The sequence below is a fragment of the Aquarana catesbeiana genome, linkage group LG02 (genome assembly GCF_042186555.1).
Source record: "Aquarana catesbeiana isolate 2022-GZ linkage group LG02, ASM4218655v1, whole genome shotgun sequence".
Classification (NCBI taxonomy): Eukaryota; Metazoa; Chordata; class Amphibia; order Anura; family Ranidae; genus Aquarana; species Aquarana catesbeiana.
The window spans coordinates 369981391-370001616 of record NC_133325.1 but is presented as its reverse complement, the minus strand read 5'-3'; the positions used below and the strand labels follow the sequence as shown (position 1 = coordinate 370001616).

At 40.5% G+C, this 20226-nt stretch overlaps 1 protein-coding gene across 2 annotated transcripts in view; it reads left to right on the top strand.

The window, feature by feature from the left end:
* The window catches only part of CALN1 (calneuron 1), a 596286-nt gene that overhangs the window by 525174 nt on the left and 50886 nt on the right, over positions 1–20226 (top strand). For both annotated transcript variants that reach the window (XM_073615093.1, XM_073615092.1), the window contains exon 5: positions 12918–13074. In XM_073615093.1, coding sequence (XP_073471194.1) covers positions 12918–13074 — 157 coding nt within the window. The remainder of the gene's footprint in view (positions 1–12917; positions 13075–20226) is intronic.

Genomic DNA, 20226 nt, shown 5'->3' with positions numbered 1-20226 from the left:
TCCCTTGTGGGGAAATTCCATGTCGTTTTTATCAATTAACTTTTATGTGTATTGCTGGACAGACAATTCAGTATAGCCAGATAGCCAGCGCTAGCAATAACAGTTTTACATGAATTTTTTTCCTTTAGAAATGTCATTTTGCTGTCAGACTGTTCTAAACGCAGTAAACATGCGCCCCTTTACAGGCATACTATAGACACCCCCCAGGTACGAAATTTAAAGGAATATTACACTTTTATTGTTTCACTTTAAGCATTATTAAAATCACTACTCTTGAAAAAACGGACGTTTTTAAAACTTATTTTTGCATTGATACATGTCCCCTGGGGCAGGACCCATGTACCCAAACACTTTTTATGACAATACCATGCATACAAGCCTTTAAAATTAGCACTTTTGATTTCTCCCATAGACTTTTAAAGGGTGTTGCGCGGCTTTCGAATTTGCCGTGAACACCCCAAATTGTTCACTGTTCGGCGAACGGGCGAACAGCCAATGTTCAAATCAAACTCATGTTCGACCCGAACATAAAGCCCATCCCTACCTGGCATATGTGCTCAATTTTGTGGTGCAGCTTTTCTTAAACAGGTACCCAGGTTTGCAAGATCTTCTAAAGCAGGCCAGAAGAGTCTGCAGCCATTTCAGGGGGTCATACACGGCCAGTGTTCAGTTGGCTGAAATTCAGCGGGAATTCCACCTGCCCCTAAAAGGCCTGATTTGTGACATGCCCACTAGATGGAACTCAACTTTGGCAATGCTGCAGTGGCTTCACATGCAGCAGAGGGCCATCATCAAGTACCTGTGTGAGTATGGCACAAGGACAGGCTCAGGGCACCTTAGCTTTTTTCCCCATGCCAATGGCTGCTGATAAAGGATGCATGCACTGTACTGTCACCATTTCAGGAGACGACAAGGATGGTAAGCCGTGACAATTCATGCATCAGTGACACAATCCCTCTTTTGTTCCTGCTGGAGCATACTCTGCTTGGCATTGTGGACAGGGCACTCGAGGCAGAGCAGTGGGAGGAAGGGAGGGCTTCCTTTCCTCTCAAGGCCCTCTTTATGCAGACACGATTCTTGGGACCCCACAGAACACATAAGAGGAGAGGGAGGATGAGGAGCAGGATTTTATGGCATTCAAAACTGTGATAGGTAGTGAGGAGTAAAATCAAAAATGTACGCCCTTAGAAATCCTGAAGGCAGTGATTGGTTTTCGGGGCCCCGTACGTGGCTAGGCTCCCGAAAAGTCCCACACATGTGGTATCCCCATACTCAGGAGAAGCAGCTAAATGTATTTTGGGGTGCAATTCCACATATGCCCATGGCCTGTGTGAGCAATATATCATTTAGTGACAACTTTTTGTAATTTTTTTTTTGTCATTATTCAATCACTTGGGACAAAAAAAATTTATATTCAATGGGCTCAACATGCCTCTCAGCAATTTCCTTGGGGTGTCTACTTTCCAAAATGGGGTCATTTGTGGGGGTTTTGTACTGCCCTGCCATTTTAGCACCTCAAGAAACGACATAGGCAGTCATAAATTAAAGGCTGTGTAAATTCCAGAAAATGTACCCTAGTTTGTAGGCGCTATAACTTTTGCGCAAACCAATAAATATACACTTATTGACATTTTTTTTACCAAAGACATGTGGCCGAATACATTTTGGCCTAAATGTATGACTAAAATTGAGTTTATTGGATTTTTTTTAGAACAAAAATTAGAAAATATCAATTTTTTTCAAAATTTTCGGTCTTTTTCCGTGTATAGCGCAAAAAATAAAAACGGCAGAGGTGATCAAATACCATCAAAAGAAAGCTCTATTTGTGGGAAGAAAAGGACGCAAATTTTGTTTGGGTACAGCATTGCATGACTGCGCAATTAGCAGTTAAAGTGACGCAGTGCCAAATTGTAAAAAGTGCTCTGGTCAGGAAGAGGGTAAATCCTTCCGGGGCTGAAGTGGTTAATGCCCCCGAGGACTCTGTTTCTTATGACTCCGCAAACTTGAGGTTCTAGGGCTTCCTTATTCTTTAAAACCCGTGAAAGGACCCAAGAACTAGTGGCATCAAGGATAAGGATCATTATTAGTTGGTAACCCTCCTTGACCACCTTTACAAGGGAAAAGTCTTAGAACTTTTACAGCCCTTGCAGAGGGAGCAGAGGATGAAATATCTTGAGGACACCTTAAAGAGGAGTTTGTGTAATGCCTTGTCAGACCCTAGTAGGTTACAGTATCATGGAAAAGCTAGTTTTGAGGCTTCTGTCAAAGGAGGAGTGGTGGCAAAAGGGGCCGCCTCAGTGGTGCATTTCAAAAACAGTTTTGGTCCTTGGTGTCCAGAGCTGTCAGCTTCAAGATCCCATTGGCAGCGTCTGCATCATATGGTGGAAGACCATCTAGGGGCGAAAACAGACATTGAGAGCTTTTCCAGTAGACTGGGTTTCCGGGTTCTGAGAATAGGTTCTGGGTTCATTAGAATAGACCACTGGCCAGAACTTGCCCAGCATGCAACTGACCTGCCTGCATCTAGCGTGCTTTCCAAAAGGTCATTCAGTGCTGCTGGTGGTTTTGTGACAGATAAAAGAGCACTTCTGTCTACAGACTCCGATGACCAGCTGACATTTTTTAAAATTAATCAGTCCTGGATTAGCAGCAGCTATCAAGCCCCTGATGGCGATGTCGCTGATTAATTGTTATTGGTATCTTGAATTTCTGCAGGACTGTCTAGGCCACCTAACTTTGTGGGTGTTGAGTTTATCTTGAAGTAATGTTATGGTATAGATATCATGGGCACAATTAACCACCAATGACCAATCTTTCCACACCTGTTTGACAGGGGCATCAAATTTAAATTTTTTACAGCAAGGCCAATTCTTGCTTTCATCAAGAGTACCTCTAGAAGGTTTTGGGGTGAAGGCACCAACAACACCCAAAGACCAATTTTTCCGCAACTGCGTAACAGGGGTGTCAAATTTCAATTTTTTACAGCAAGGTCAATTCTTACTTTCTTCAAGAGTACCTCTAGAAGATTACGGGCACCACCAACACCCAAAGATCAATTTCTCTGCGACTGTTTGACCGGGACATCAAATTTTAATTTTTTACAGCAAGGCTAATTCTTGCTTTCCTCAAGAGGAGACACCAGACTTTATTTAGAAAAGTGTTAATCTTGGTCTGAGTGTACTAATATTTGGCTTCTACGCAGGGTTTGCTCATTGTGGTGCAAAACTTTATCATTTTCAACCAAAGTCTGCCAAAAAAGACACCAGAATTTATCCAAAAAATCTCTAATTTTGTTCCGAGTACACTAAAATTGTGGCTCCCCAAGATGTTGTTTACAAAATAAAGAAAGCTTGCAGGGGAAATCAATTTAAATGTATTTATTTTTTCTTTATAAATTTCAGTTTTGCTGCAGCAGGTTCCATACACTGTAAAGATGCTCCACTTTACAGACAGACTAAAGGGACCCCCAAGCACTATATTTAAAGGAATTTTTCATTTTTATTGTTTCACTTAAGGCTTTATTAAAATTCTTCAATTCTTCAATCGTTTTTAAACGTTTCTTTTGCATTGGTACATGTCCCCTAGGGCAGTAAATGGGCCCCCATACCCTTTTTATGGCCAGTAATTTGCATATATGTGTTCAAAATGGAAACTTTAGATTTTTCTTGCTCGAGTCCCATAGACTTTAATCACGTTCGTCATTCAGGTCAGAACTTTTGCGATGTTCGAGAGCTCTGGCGCGAACCGAACTGGGGAGTGTTCGGCCCATCTCCAATAGGTTGTTGAAAAGTCAGCCCAGGGCTCTATAAACCCAAATCCTTCCCTCTTACACTAGGTCTTTAGCCATGCATTACGTTTTGTAAGATCCCCCTGTCTTTTCTATTATGCACATGGTACAGGCAATATTCTGGAGAATATCACCTTAAAGGTCTTGCCCTTCAACTTGCAGGCTAGTACTTTAAATTGATTCTTAATCTTCCATGTATTCTGTCATTGGTTCCAACTTGGACCAAGACAGCTGGCTCATGCCCAGCCCCTCCCAGTAATTTATCAACTCGGTCCACCACATACTGAGCCCTGGCACCAAGGAAACCGCAAAACATTTGGTTGAGATGACCTTGGTGACAAATTATTGTGTCAATCATTCAGATTATAGAATTCTCTATTACCCTCACCACCCCTACTAGGTGGGCTGATCTCCCGACTGTTATAGGTAGCAGTGACATCTAGGACTGCCACCTCCACATCTTCAATTGGGCAAATTTGTTTGGTAGCTCAAACCCAGGGCTGGCCTTTTTCTGTGAGACCCTAACTACAGTAACCCATCTTCCTACCTAATAATCATGACGTACTCCTCCATCCTCCGCATCAACCCCATTGAAGATTCCTTTCAAGGTTGTCTTCTCTGCTCAGTGTTGCAATTTGCTCCTCCAGATCTCTAATGTGAGCTTCCAGAAGGGCAACCTGCTCACATCTGTCACAGCAGTATTCATCCTGGTGTTGTTGCCACATGTATACACACTGTGTACTGTGCAAAACATTCAATCTTGCTAGTACTCATTATCCCTGTCACTATAGTATTATTTACTTACAGAAATTGTAAAATGTTACTTACAGGGTAAAAGACTATTTTTACCTCTTGTTTTTAACTTGCCACTTAGTCAAACTCCCGCTTTGTAAATGTTCCAGCCAGCAAAATGAGCTAGCACAAAGTTATATAGTACCTGTAGCACCTGTGAACAATTAACCACTCCCCTTAATTAGCAGACTGAAGGAAGGAAAGAAATAAAAGTGCCAGAAAAAGCATTTTAAAAGCTGCTAGCAGAGTTCCTAAAGAAGAAAACAATATACATGCAACTATAAGCAGTCACCAGCAGTCAAAATCACAATTGTGTTTTTTAAGTCACCAATTAGTCAAACTTCCACTTTATAAAAGTTCTAGCCAGCAAATGTGAGCCAATGAGACCTCTCTTGCACCTCCAGTCCAAATATCCCTGCAATAACTGATAAGAAATATGAGTTGCATGGTTGTTGAATGTCCTAACACGAGAGTCCACACTCTTGGAGTCAACTTTAGTTGGATGTCTTGGCAGAAAAGTGCTATAGCAGAGAATACAAGGGTGTCAGGGTCAAGATACCACAAAAGAACAGGTTAGCGGAACTGGCCATAGTTGAGATTAGGTGCAAGCCATGTTCAGCAGCAGGCAGTCAGACAAAGTATTCAGTCAGACTTGTAATGCACAGGAGCCAAAATTTGGAGCACTATTACTCAGTACTTATTGAAAGTGTGCAGAATGCATACATGTGGCAATGCTTTCAGTTAAACAAGTATGGCTGAATTGAAGCGGCTCATGTGACCAATTCCAGAATTGGCTAGTTTCTAGTCCAAGGCTGGCCCATATAATGGGGTTGCTTTACCAAGGTAGTAGCAAAGCGAAATTTAATTAAAAAAATACTTTGCAAAGTGAACAATCTCTATTTCCTAACATACAAAAGTAAATCAACCCTGTTATGCCTTTGGTATTCATAGAAAAATATTTCAGATACCAAATCATATTTCTTAGCAAAATACATACTGTGGACTATGATATATGTACTGGTGTGTTGCATACTTATATCCCTAATGCTGCAGGGGACTTCAGTGATTGAATGCTTTAAGGTGAATAGATTAATCCCAGCACAATGCATTACACTACAACTGATTGTCTGACTTCTATCTTCAGTAAGCTGCTGCTGCTGCTGCTACTCCAGAACATCTGGCCCGTTGTTGCAGGCATCCATTATATTTTGTGTGACATATACATGAATTTTTTAATGCGGTGCCCATGAGGCCAATCTCATTTTATATTCTCTGAAGTGAAATGTCCCTTTAATTGTTACTAGGAATGATACAAGGATCATTTTTATCACTCATAGATTAGTTGACTAGTGTGCTATAAAAAATTCCAAATGCAGTTTTTTCAATACTACTGATTAGACATTTAGCAAACGAGGAAGCACCACATACTATAGCCTATTGATTGCATTTGTTTTCTCAGTATAAGTTCATACTGCATTTATTTTTTTAATTAAAGCTGAAGTTTAGTACAGCAGTGTAATAATGTACCTCTAGTTATATGTATCCAACGGGCCCCACATTTTTTTTTACTAATCTTCAGATTTTAATAATTATTGTCTCTCAGATACTTGCACTGAAAAAGAAAGACTGCGTTTCACAAGCAGAATTAAGGTTACACCAAATTTGCGTGCAAGGAGTTTTGCCTTAGCAACTTTTAGGCAGTTCTTTCAATGCATGTGAAAGTGTGTATTTTCATGCTCCCCCTTATCATGCTTGTGTCTACTTCCAGTTAAGCTTAATAAAGTATAATTATATGCAAGGTATTATTCATTTTGATTGAATAGAAAAAGTCAAGATTTGATTCCTTGCTGGGTCTTTGGAGCTGTAAGAGACTCATGCAAGGGTAAAGTCCCCAACTCATTGGTAGGGCTTTGATAGCCAGTACTCTTCTGTTCTCTGAACACCATGTTCCATTTGCTGGAATGCATCTTCCAGTGGTATTCTCCCTGTGTTTACACCAGTGTACCACTAAATGGACCCTAGGCAGGAAAGTAGTTGGAAAAGATATTTCAGTGGCTGATATGACAGTTCAAGTACTCTAAATCTTCACAGAATTTAAATCTGTAAAACCCCAAATAGATCCATAATTGTATGCATTACTATGAAAAATTGTGAGAAATTAAATGTTTTTTTTAATACATCTTAAGATGCTCTGCTTTTACATCTGTTAGACCAATTCTTTGTATGATTAAAGAATATGTGCACTTTAAAAATAAGTGCATTTATGCTTTTGCCCCCTTCCCCTGATCTAACCTAACTCTCCCTTCTCCTAAGTTTATGGGGTTGAAATGCACAGGTGTGGCCAAGACAAGGAGAACACAGCCATTGGATTATAGTAAGTATGCCTCTGTAAAAGTAAAGTTTGAGATCAGGTCAGGAGAAGGGTACTAGCATGAAGAATTGCCTTTATTCTTTAAATACTGTAATTATAAGCTGTGTTTTTAAAATACTTATCTAGATTATTTTCAATAAACTAGCCCCACTGACATAGATTTAGGTAAAATAATTTAAAAAGACATTAGATTGACTCCAGGAAGGTAATTATCAAGTAATTTGAAAGTATATGTGTACCTTATATTTCATTTTCTTTTGAAGTGTTCTTCAAGACTGGGTACAACTATTAACCAAGATACACAAGCAACAGATCAAGGACATTAATACTGGGTGTACAAAGGAAAGATAGGAGTTTATGTCAGTCACACCTGGGCTATTTCAACATCTGTGACATAAGAAAAGATCATTTATAGTGCTTCTGGCTGCTGCTATTTTTACTCGACCAGCGTGAAAAGCTATTAGCCTCAGAAACCGAGGTCACTAAAACAGATGGATGGACTTGCACTAATTTGATTGTATAACTGTCAAGAGTATATTATTATATGCATATATACTCCAGGAATGGTAATTCTTTCCTACTCTGTGTTTTCATTGACACTAAGTAGAGTGGGTCATGAAAGAATTGAAGTGTCCTAATTAATCATTTTAAGGCTTTGATGATTTTGGTCACTTAAATATTATCCATTTGCAATAACTGCAGGGGAAACATGAATGTGATTCATCTTCTGATATATTTTTTTCTCTGCATATTCAATATCTGCAACTGTCTTTCATTTTAAAAAGCTAAAAGCTTATATGGGATAAAACATCTTTGACAATGTTGAATTACAGTGGATTAGGTGATAAATCATGAACTACATGGTGTAATCATACAAAGTATGCACTAGACATGTGTTATTTAACTCGAGGAACAGAAATTGTTTTTTTTAAGCATTCTGTGGCACAAAGAAAAACAGTTTCCTTGTGCTAGGTTTTATACATACAGCATAGTTGATTACATTTCAAGGCTTATATAAGAAGTATTAGCCTTACAGTGGTCATCTAATAAAGCACCCTCACTTGAAGGAAACCTGTGTTTTGCCCATGCTTTTGGACAGTTGCTTAATTTTATCACTTTTTGTCATAACACCTGAATATACTGTACTTGCATGGACTAAAGTAATACTTTTCCTGGCCAGATGTCATTGATAACTACATGCCCACAACAACATCAGCTAACTTTGCAATAACTCTATGAATAATTTGATCAACTAAATAAATGCAAAAAAATGCTAAAAACTCTTACAGGTCATTGGTTTAGAGTTAATAGGCCTAGAATTATTGATCTCACTCCAGCCTGCACGGCAATATATAACTATGGTAGCGCGATCAACATTTTCATGCGTAGGCAGCCCCAATACATCCATGTGTATGTATGGGGGGGTGGAGGGGGGGTCAAACTTTTTTGAGGGGGAGATCATACTCCATTCGATTCTTCCCCAGCTATACTGTGACACCCAAACCTAGAAGTAACGTTTTACACAACGCTTCCATGTCAGAACCAGGAAAGGAAGATTGATGAATGGACATTCACTGATCTCCTTCCCCTCTAACTGGTATCCTGGCACCTGTCATGTTGGTCTCGGGTCCACTGATGGCAGAAACATGATGGGGTCACGCAGGGGGGCTGGCAGCAAGGGAGGGGGGTGGAAGTGATCTGGCACCTGCACAGCCATCAGCTTGCTTCCATCTGACAGCCAACAGTTGGCTTGCCAGATTTAAATATGCTTCCAATGGCTGCAGCTGCTGAGAGTGTTTTTTTAAAACCCTCCAAAGCCAGTAGAAGTGTTAAACAAAAGAGATAAAAGTTGCTCAACAACCACAAAGTACTGTACTCAGTGGAATTCTGGTTGATTTCTATCATCTTGTTGGGATTGTGCAGGTGCTGTTTTGAGGAGCACCAACTTATTTGCAAATAAATAACCAATAACCCCAGACACCCAGTGGTAAATTTACATTATTGATGTGGTAGTAGTTTTATGTTTGGTTTTAAGCTATTAAAAAAAGTTTCCATTTTTAATATATCACTTAATAAAGCTCTCTCTGTTGAGTGCAGTTTTTATCCACTCTAGCCTAAAAATTTAATTTTTTTTGGATCCCCATCATTTGATACAGGGAAGGAGGATCTGGTAATATCAAATTCTGAAGTATTATTTTTCAGCCAGCTGCAGAAAAAATAAGAGTTAGGTGCTTAGTGCTTAGTATCTTTGGAGAATCGTTTGTCATTTTGTCTAACCATTCCCAGAACTGCCCATTAGGAGCGTAAAAAGAGATTATCCACAACTCGGCCCCCAGCTACATCACTAACCTAATCTCAAAATACAAACTAAATTGCCCTCTTTCTTCCTCCCAAGACCTCCTGCTCTCTAGCTCCCTTGTCACCTATTCCCATGTTCGCCTCCAGGACTTCTCCCGAGCCTCTCCCATCCTTTGGAATTCCATACCCCAATCTGTCTGACTATCTGAAACTCTATCCACTTTTAGGCAATCTCTGAAAACTTTTTTCTTCAGAGAAGCCTATCCTACCTCCACCTAACAACTGTACTTTAATATTCTTTATCAGCTCATCCCCCACAGTTATTACCTTTTGTATCACTTGACCCTCCCTTCTAGATGTTAGCTCTAATGAGCAGGGGCCCTCTGATTCCTCCTGTATTGAATTGTATTGTAACTATACTGTCTGCCATAATGTTATAAAGTGCTGTACAAGCTGTTGGCACTTTATAAATCCTGTGTAATAATAATAATAATAATTATTATTATTTAAGAGATTGCAGTGGTGTCGCTAGGGTTGGTGTCACCCCCCCCCCCCCAAATATATAAAGAATGATAGTATGTGACTGTTCTTATGGATGTAGTTTCATTGTTTGGTTTTAAGGAGCTTTTCTAGTTGTAGAAAGATATATAGCAGGTGATAATAAAAAAATATATACAGAGTTTAGACAAACGCTCATAAAATGAAATAGGACATTGAAAATGTATTAACCAGTGGGGTGCATTTAAAACTCAATTATCAGTGATATCTATAAGACTAGCAGTTTGAAAAGAAGCCTTTTGTTTTTTGTCTTGTAAGGTAATAAAATGTACTCAAGTTTTTAGAAAAACATATGCATTCCTTAAAGTAAAAACTAACTGATTACAGTGAGGTGTAAAGCTAGGTTCACAACTATGTGGTTTCCCTGTGGCTGAGTTTGCACGGGCACAGCAGCCCATTCATTTGAATGGCCTGCTCTACCTATGACAAATGCAGAGAAAAGGTCATTGCACCTTTTCCAAAATCGCAGATGCAGGGAAACCACATAAAGCTTCAGTTTCCACTGCTCCAGTGCATCTGAAAACAGCAGTGTGTTTTTTGCTGTGGGTAAGCACATGCAATTACATGCGATTACATGCAATCCTGCACCTGCACATAGTGTAAATCTGGCTTATTGTTGCATATGTATTTTAAACCAGAAGTTTTGGATGTACAGTAAGCCAAGAGACATACATGAATTATTTGATGGTTTCATTCTCTAGCGTAAACATGAGACTTGTAGATATCCTCTGTTCTAAGAAGCCTCTACTGTGCTTGTGAAATGCATCCCAACTGCTCAATTTCCAGTCAGTTGGAGTTCCGTATATGTTGAAAATAATATTTGTTTATGTTGTATAAAATTACTTTAGAACATGTGAGATTGAAAATCATGTCCTCTGTATACAGGATTTTGTGTATATAGGTGAGGCCTCACTTTGACTATGGTAATGAGCCTGTTTATATGTTGTCTACAGTCAAAGTTCATCTCTACTGATAATGCAGTACTGTAATGGACTCTAAGTTGACTGTAGAGGTTCTTTATGTATGTTATTTATGCACCACATTTCACTGCAAGACTAAACTACAATAAAAGTATATGGCACTTCCATTCATCCCTAAAAATAATGTAGGCACTAATTAGATTTGAAGTGGGATCCAGGTTGCATCTTTAAAGCTGCCTAGTGAAATATTAGCATTAATTCCACCTCAAGTAGACACAATACACCATTAAAAAATTGTAAGTAAGACCCCTTTCACACTGGGGCGGTTTTCAGGCGGTATTGCGCTAAAAATACCGCCTGCAAACCGCCCCTAAACAGCCTCCGCTGTTTGTTCAGTGTGAAAGCCCAAGGGCTTTCACACTGAAGCGGTGCGCAGGCAGGACGGTGAAAAAAGTCCTGCAAACCGCTTTTTTGGAGCGGTGAAGGAGCGGTGTATTCACCGCTCCTTCACCGCTCCTGCCCATTGAAATCAATGGGACAGCGCGGCTATATCATAGTTACATAGTTACATAGTAGGTGAGGTTGAAAAAAGACACAAGTCCATCAAGTCCAACCTATGTGTGTGATTATGTGTCAGTATTACATTACATATCCCTGTATATTGCGGTCATTCAGGTGATTATCTAATAGTTTCTTGAAGCTATCAATGCTCCCCGCTGAGACCACCGCCTGTGGAAGGGAATTCCACATCCTTGCCGCTCTTACAGTAAAGAACCCTCTACGTAGTTTAAGGTTAAACCTCTTTTCTTCTAATTGTAATGAGTGGCCACGAGTCTTATTAAACTCTCTTCTGCGAAAAAGTTTTATCCCTATTGTGGGGTCACCAGTACAGTATTTGTAAATTGAAATCATATCCCCTCTCAAGCGTCTCTTCTCCAGAGAGAATAAGTTCAGTGCTCGCAACCTTTCCTCATAACTAAGATCCTCCAGACCCTTTATTAGCTTTGTTGCCCTTCTTTGTACTCGCTCCATTTCCAGTACGTCCCTCCTGAGGACTGGTGCCCAGAACTGGACAGCATACTCCAGGTGCGGGCGGACCAGAGTCTTGTAGAGCGGGAGAATTATCGTTTTATCTCTGCAGTTGATCCCCCTTTTAATGCATGCCAATATTCTGTTTGCTTTATTAGCAGCAGCTTGGAATTGCATGCCATTGCTGAGCCTATCATCCACTAGGACCCCCAGGTCCTTTTCCATCCTAGATTCCCCCAGAGGTTCTCCCCCCAGTGTATAGATTGCATTCATATTTTTGCCACCCAAATGCATTATTTTACATTTTTCTACATTGAACCTCATTTGCCATGTAGTCGCCCACCCCATTAATTTGTTCAGGTCTTTTTGCAAGATTTCCACATCCTGCGGAGAAGTTATTGCCCTGCTTAGCTTAGTATCGTCTGCAAATACAGAGATTGAACTGTTTATCCCATCCTCCAGGTCGTTTATGAACAAATTAAATAGGATTGGTCCCAGCACAGAACCCTGGGGAACCCCACTACCCACCCCTGACCATTCTGAGTACTCCCCATTTATCCCCACCCTCTGAATCCGCGCTGTACGAGGGATTTTAACCCTTTTTCGGCCGCCAGCGGGGGTTAAAACCGCACCGCTAGCGGCCGAATACCGCTGCAAGAACGACGGTACAGCAGCGCTAAAAATAGCGCTGTTGTACCGCCGACGCCCCCACCGCCCCAGTGTGAAAGGGGCTTTAGAGAAAGGGATCCCACTGCTTCAGGTAGGTCGGCCGAAACAAAAACTTCTCTTCCAGTTTTTAAGAGCCCCAGGTGCTGGCAATGCATATAGCAACTAAGATAGGAAGAAAGTTCTGGACAGCCGCACTCCAAAAGAATTTTTGCCTTTTATTAAAAAATCCGGGTCACAAAATACAAGCCACAGCAAAGTGATATGTGGTATCACTTTGCTGTGGCTTGTATTTTGTGACCCGGATTTTTCAATAAAAGGCAAAAATTCTTTTGGAGTGCGGCTGTCCAGAACTTTCTTCCTATCTTTGTTAATAAGTAAAAGTTACATTTGAAGACTTTACACTATCTTAAAAGCAACACTATAGATATTAAAGCATTCGTGTATAGCATTGTTTACTTGCTTTTTTTTATGTTGTGTACCTTTCTTTCTGCAGTTTGATATGCAACGGATAACACTGGAGGAACTAAAGCACATTCTTTATCATGCATTTCGTGATCACTTAACTATGAAGGACATTGAAAACATAATCATTACTGAAGAGGAGAGCTTAAATGAAAACTCTGGAAACTGTCAAACAGAGTTTGAAGGAGGTACATTGTTTTACTGTCTCTGCTTTAATAATTTCAGTTTTATTTTAAAATGTCAGTTTAATTTTAATTTGGGGGAGTTTTGAAAATATATTATAGAATAAAAAGAAATAATGTAAAAATGAGTTAGCAAACACTCAATAAATTACATTTTTATGTTTTTTTTTTTTTTTATTTAAATTCTGTTGCCTGTATTAGTGCGTTCCTAATAATAAAAAGTGACCTTGACAACCAGTGCACGATGAATGATTTGTGAAAAGGGATGAGTGATGAATGAATAATAAATTACTCACAGTGAATGAAAAGCAATATGATGAAAAATGAGTGCAATACAACGGGCAGCAGAAGACATCTACTGTGATGACCAAGCGGGAACTGATGCATGTACAGTCATGTGTAAACAATCAGACATTTAGGGTAGGAAATGAGTGATGTGCAATAAATTAGTGATTTGAAGCAATGACTGATTCTTTATAGGTGACAGGTAGTGATGTTATGTTTAACCGCTTCAGCTCCAGAAGATTTTACCCCCTTCCTGACCAGAGCACTTTTTGCAATTCGGCACTGCGTCGCTTTAACTGACAATTGCGCGGTCATGCGACGTGGCTCTCAAACAAAATTGATGTCCTTTTTTTTCCCACAAATAGAGTTTTCTTTTGGTGGTATTTGATCACCTCTGCGATTTTTAGTTTTTGCGCTATAAACAAAATAAGAGCAACAATTTTGAAAAAACGCATTATTTTTTACATTTTGCTATAATAAATATCCCCCAAAAATATATAAAAAAACATTTTTTTCCTCAGTTTAGGCCAATCGAATTCTTCTACATATTTTTGGTAAAAAAAAAATTGCAATAAGCGTTTATTGATTGGTTTGTGCAAAAGTTATAACGTTTACAAAATAGGGGATAGTTTTATGGCATTTTTATTAATAATTTTTTTTTTACTAGTAATGGCGATGATCAGCGATTTTTATTGTGACTGCGACGTTATAGCGGACATGTCGGACATTTTTGACACATTTTTGGGACCATTGTCATTTATACAGCAATCAGTGCAATTAAAAATGCACTGATTACTGTGTAAATGACACTGGCAGTGAAGGGGTTAACCACTAGGGGGAGGGGAGGGGTTAAGTCAGTACTAGGATAGTGATTCTAACTGTAGCGGGAATGGGCTGTGTGTGTCACTACGCTGATCACTGCTCCCGATGACAGGGAGCTGTGATCAGTGACACTTGTCACTAGGCAGAACGGGGAGATGCTGTTTACATCAGCCAGCGGCACGCACTCAATGGCATGGCGGGGAATTCAAATGGACGTACCTGTAAGTCCATTTGCCCAGCCATGCCATTCTGCCGACGTACATCGGCGTGCGCCGGTCGGGAAGTGGTTAAACGTTTCCAATACTCTTATATAGTGAATTATATTACTCTGAATAGAGTTGACCTTTACATTTTATCACAACCTAATTTAACTTCTGTGCTTGTATACATATGTTATGTACTTGGTAAAGCTCTGAGGAAAAACAAATAACATTCTTAACACCTTTTGGAAGAAAAATGAATGGCATATGAATTAGAATAACAAAATATCAGAGGTAATAGGAAACTCTGATCCTAGCGCTCAAAATGGAAAAGAAAAACACTTATGCACTTCTAGCTGCTGTTATAACATCAAACAATAATATAAAAATATAAAAAATATACTCTCTTAGGAGAAGAAAGTGTTAACAGTGCTTAATGTGAATACGATCATTCATAAATATGATAGCTCATATAGTGCTAAAACCATCTATTACACTCCAACCATAAACTACACTGAAACTCTTAGTGCAAAGATGTGCCTCAAGTGTTGGATTAAATGGTGGTGTACAACTGACATATAAAATCAGTTGCAAAAACTGTAAAATCATAAACGAACGTTCCTTAAAAGTTCAGCAATAATATTGGTCAAAGGAAAATTTTAAAAGAAAAAAGTTCCAGATGCCAAAAAATGTATTTAAACAAGTCCTTCTGTGATAAATTCCATGCATGCAAGTGACATCGATTGAGGGAAAGCTTCTAATCCAAATGGAGTGCACTATCTGTGGGTTGCTACACCTTCACCGAATCACCGCGTGATCAGCCCCCTTTGAATATATGCTTACCAGATATATTCAAAGGGGGCTAATCACGCGGTGATTCAGTGCAGTTTGAATAATGATTTATTCAGAATACAGTGCTAGATTGACAGTAAGACTTAGCTTTTCAATGAACTTAATTCTAGATGTTTATTGTGGCTGGGTATACAGTATATCTACTGAAAACTCCAATACTTCTCAACTGTGGCTTGAAGGAAGGAAAAGAAACCATGAACTACGCATCATGAAGCAGACCCATGTGCATGGATTGAGTTCAATGGCAGCCTCAGCCTGGACTCCAGCCAGGCCATGCCCCCAATGCATTTCACTCCACCTCCTGGAGCTTAAAGGATATGTAAAGGTTTGTTTTTTTCAGAAACAAACTTGCCATACTTACCTATGTGCAGTTGGTTTTGCACAGAGTGGCCCTGATCCTCCTTTTCTGGGGTCCCTCAGCGGTGCTCCTGGGTCCTCCTCTTCTCGAGTGCCCCATTGGAGAGCCGCTCTCCTTCAGGGCACTCATGCGGGCTTGCTGCCATGTCCTGCTGCTGCATCCATTGACACAGACAGCAGGACTCGGCCCACCCCCGGCTCCCGCATTATTGGATTTGATTGACAGCAGCAGGAGCCAATAGCTGCGCTGCTATCAATCTATCCAATCAGGACCTGTGACACTGGCTGGAGCTGGTGTGCTCGTCCCTGTCACTGGAAAGACCGGGTCCGGGTAAGTAAAAGGGGGGCTCTGGCGGGCTGCTAAATCACAGGAGGTTTATCACCTTAATGAATTAAGGTGAAAAACCTTGAGGGTTTACAACCCCTTTAAAGGATAAGTTCACCTTTTCACAAAAATAATAATTGCACATTTTTTTGCTGGGGAAAAATGTGCATTTATTATTTTTTGTTGCAAGAACCTGTAAAGCATTGCACCAGCAATCTGCTGATCACTGGTGCATACAGGTCTACTGCAGATCTGCCAATGTACATCTGACAGTACATTGCTCATACCTTGTTTGAGGAAGCCGATACATGCTGACAGGAAGAATGAATGAACTACCACAGTGCTCACAGTGCCATGGTAGTTCATTGAAAACCTTCCTTTTTTAAATTAAAAAAATCAATAAAGCAAGCACTATTACATTTATTGGAAATTAATATATGTTGTTTAATCAGCAACAATATATTATGTTTTTTCTTTAAAAAGATCATGCATTTTTATAAACCAACCATCAACATTATATGTTGAAACATATAGTCAAATTTAAGTTGTGGTAGAAAAAAGAAAAACAAAATAGTTACCTGTAAAATTTGGATTTATTCCCTTTTTTAGGAAAATATACAATGTAACCAAAGGTTAGGAGTAGTACAAAAACAACTTTCCAGCTGCTCTGTTGTTGATTGTTTTCCCTTATGTTATCAATGTCCATCAGGGATGAGTTTACTACTCCAAACTAAATAGTGACCTTCTGGAATCCAGATTGTGATCCAGCCTTAGCAATTCATTCTCCATCTGCAGCTAAATGCATTCGGAAAGGGTTTTGGAATAGTGTTCAAACAACAAAGTCCTCAAAAATTCAAACGCCAAAGCATTAATTTTATAGATCAAGTAAACCTATCATATGAATGTAAAATATCCTATCTCTAATCACACAACAACATACCATTACAAACAGCAGCAATAAACAATATAGAAATGCAGTTTCAGCACACATACAGAAAGCTTAAAGTAATACTAAAGTCTCAGTTTTTTTCTTTAAAAATAACAAACATGTTATACTTACCTGGACTGTGCCGTGGTTTTGCACAGAGCAGCCCAGATCCTCCTCTTCTCGGGTCCCTCACCAGTGCTCTTGGCCCCTCCCTCCTGCCGAGTCCCCCCCAGCAAGCAGCTTTCTATGGGGGGCACCCGAGCTGAGCCGCTGCTCTGTGTGTCCATTCAGACACGGAGCTGCGGTTCGGCCCCACCCCGTCTCTCTCCTCATTGGCTAAGTGACTTTGATTGATAGCAGCGGGAACCAATGGCGCCACTGCTGTGTTTCAGCCAATGGGGAGGGAGAGTCCCGGGCAGCAGACACTCTTCTGCAACATTGATGGATCGAGATGGGTTCAAGGTAAGTATTAGAGGGGGTAGAATGCATTCAGATAAAAAACCTTCTGACTTTATCTTAGGACATGCTCAATCCTCTCTAAGATTCAGTGGTCTGAAAGCCTGCTGCCATGGCACATATTAACATTTTTTAACCTCAATGCACCCCACTAACGAGGAATCTCGTTCTGCTACAAGCTCCTCACCGAAACATGCACTGCATCCAAGTCCCCCATAAAGCTAAAATGGGAACAATTACTTCAACGCTCTTATACTCCCCAGCAATGGCATCGCTCACTCCAAACACCCCATAAATTCTCCAGATGCCTATTCCACTGGGAAACAGTCAAAAAAATATACCACAACTGGTACCTCACATCAACCAAACTCGCCCGGATATACCCAACCGCAACCAATCTTTGTTGGAGAAACGGTGGATCCCCAGGCACCCCCTCCACATATGGTGGGACTTGCCAATCCTAACCGCGCTATGGTCCATGCTCTCCAAACTCATCTTCTACATCCTACCAGTCCCTGTGTCCCTAACTCCATGGTACTATTGGGCCTTGACATGGAACTTTGGCCTCGACCTTCACGCACAGTTGGCTCCCATGTTTTTATCGCTACACACCTAGCTATTGCCAAGAACTGGAAATACCTTCACCCCCCCTCCAGCTTGGAAATAATCGCTCTTCTGAATAACCACTGCCTGATGGAATTCATGCACGCCAAAGCCCACCTACAAATCCCTAGATTCCAAGCAAACTGGGACCTTTGGCTCAAACACCCTAAATGCATACCTCCCATGAATGAACTCCCACACAACTGACAACCCTACACTGTACGCACCCGAGTGATGCAACCTTGTTCACATATTCCGCTCCTATCAGTTAGCTTAATGTTTACCGCTGTTATTACTTGCTACAGCTCATAGCAGCTACTCCCCCAAACTTTATGTAGACCTATCATTGCTATACTAACTTGTTTACTACCTGTATATTCATATGTTGTATAACTGTTCGCTTGTAACCTCCTTAATATGTATACTCACAATAAATTTGAGTTAAAAAAACAAAAAACCTTCTGACTCTACAACCACATTAAGGATATTACCACTGTGTTTAGATTTTGTTTTAACAGACCATCATGATAAAAGAACTATGCTACAGTGAAAAAAATAACAATTATCTACCATCTACAGTATTTGTACTTTGAGCAATTACCTCTATGTGATAAAAAAGCTTCAAGTGGTTGTAAAGGCAGAAGGTTTTTTATCTTAATGCGTTTTAGGCATTAAGATAAAAAGTCTTCTGTGTGTAGCAGCCCCCCTCAGCCCCCTAATACTTTTCTGAGCTCCCCTCTAGCCAGCAATGTGCATGAGTGCCTTGGCTGTCTGGGATTCTCCCACCTGATTGGCTGAGACACAGCTCAGTTAGCCAACATGGAATAGACACATGGAGCTGCGGCTTGGCTCAGGTGCCCCCATAGCAAGCTGCTTGCTGTGGGGGCAATCAACAGGATGGAAGAGCCAGGAGCGCCAAAGAGGGACCCGTGATGATGAGTATCCAGGCTGCTCTATGCAAAACCACTGTGCAGAGCAGGTAAGTATAACATGTTTATTATTTTTAAAGAAAAAAAAAAACAAGAGTTTAGTATCATTTTAAGTTTTTGGTAAATGTTGTGCCATGTTAGCATAAGTAACACATTTTTCTTTTTATTTACTTTTTGTATGATACACATCATGTATTCTATTACTTGTACAGAAATCCGATACAGTATTGAATTGGGATTCTTTGGTGGGGTGTTCTGTCTCCAATGCCTTTTTAGCAGTAGGGATAACCCCCTGTTCAGTTCGCACCAGAAATTGCGAACAGGCAAAAAATTTGTTCGAACACGCGAACACCGTTAAAGTCTATGGGACACGAACATGAATAATCAAAAGTGCTAATTTTAAAGGCTTATATGCAAGTTATTGTCATAAAAAGTGTTTGAGGACCTGGGTCAATGCAAAGAAAGTTTTAAAAACTGACGTATTTTCGGGAGCAGTGAATGTAATAATGCTTAAAGTGAAACAATAAAAGTGTAATATCCCTTTAAATTTCGTACCTGGGGGGTGTCTATAGTATGCCTGTAAAGGGGCGCATGTTTCCCGTGTTTAGAACAGTCTGACAGCAAAATGACATTTCAAAGGAAAAAAATTACTTGCGGCTATTAATGAATTGCCGGTCCGACAATGCACATTAAAGTTAATTGATAAAAACGGCATGGGAATTCCCCACAGCGGAACCCCGAACCAAAATTAAAAAAAAAATGAAGTGGGGGTCCCCCTAAATTCCATACCAGGCCCTTCAGGTCTGGTATGGATATTAAGGGGAACCCCGGCCAAAATTTAAAAAAAAAATGGTGTGGGGTCCCCCTCAAAATCTATACCAGACCCTTCAGGTCTGGTATGGATTTTAAGGGGTACCCCGTGCCAAAATAAAAAAAAATGGCGTGGGGTCCCCCCAAAAGTCCATACCAGACCCTTATCTGAGCATGCAACCTGGCAGGCCGCAGCAAAACAGGGGGGACGAGAGAGCGCCCCCCCACCCTGAACTGCACCAGGCCACATGCCCTCAACATTGGGAGGGTGCTTTGGGGTAGCCCCCAAAACACCTTGTCCCCACATTGATGGGGACAAGGGCCTCTTACCCACAACCCTTGCCCGGTGGTTGTGGGGGTCTGCGAGTGGGGGGCTTATCGGAATCTGGAAGCCCCCTTTAACATCTTCTTTCTTCTATCTCCTGTCTTCTTTTTCCTCCATCTTCTTCTTCTGGTTCTTCTGGTTCTTCCTCTGGTGTTCTCGTCCGGCATCTTCCTCCGCGGCATCTTCTTATCTTCTTCTGCTCTGGCCGCTCCTCATCCATGATGGCATGGAGGGAGGCTCCCGCTGTGTGACGCTTCTCCTCTTCT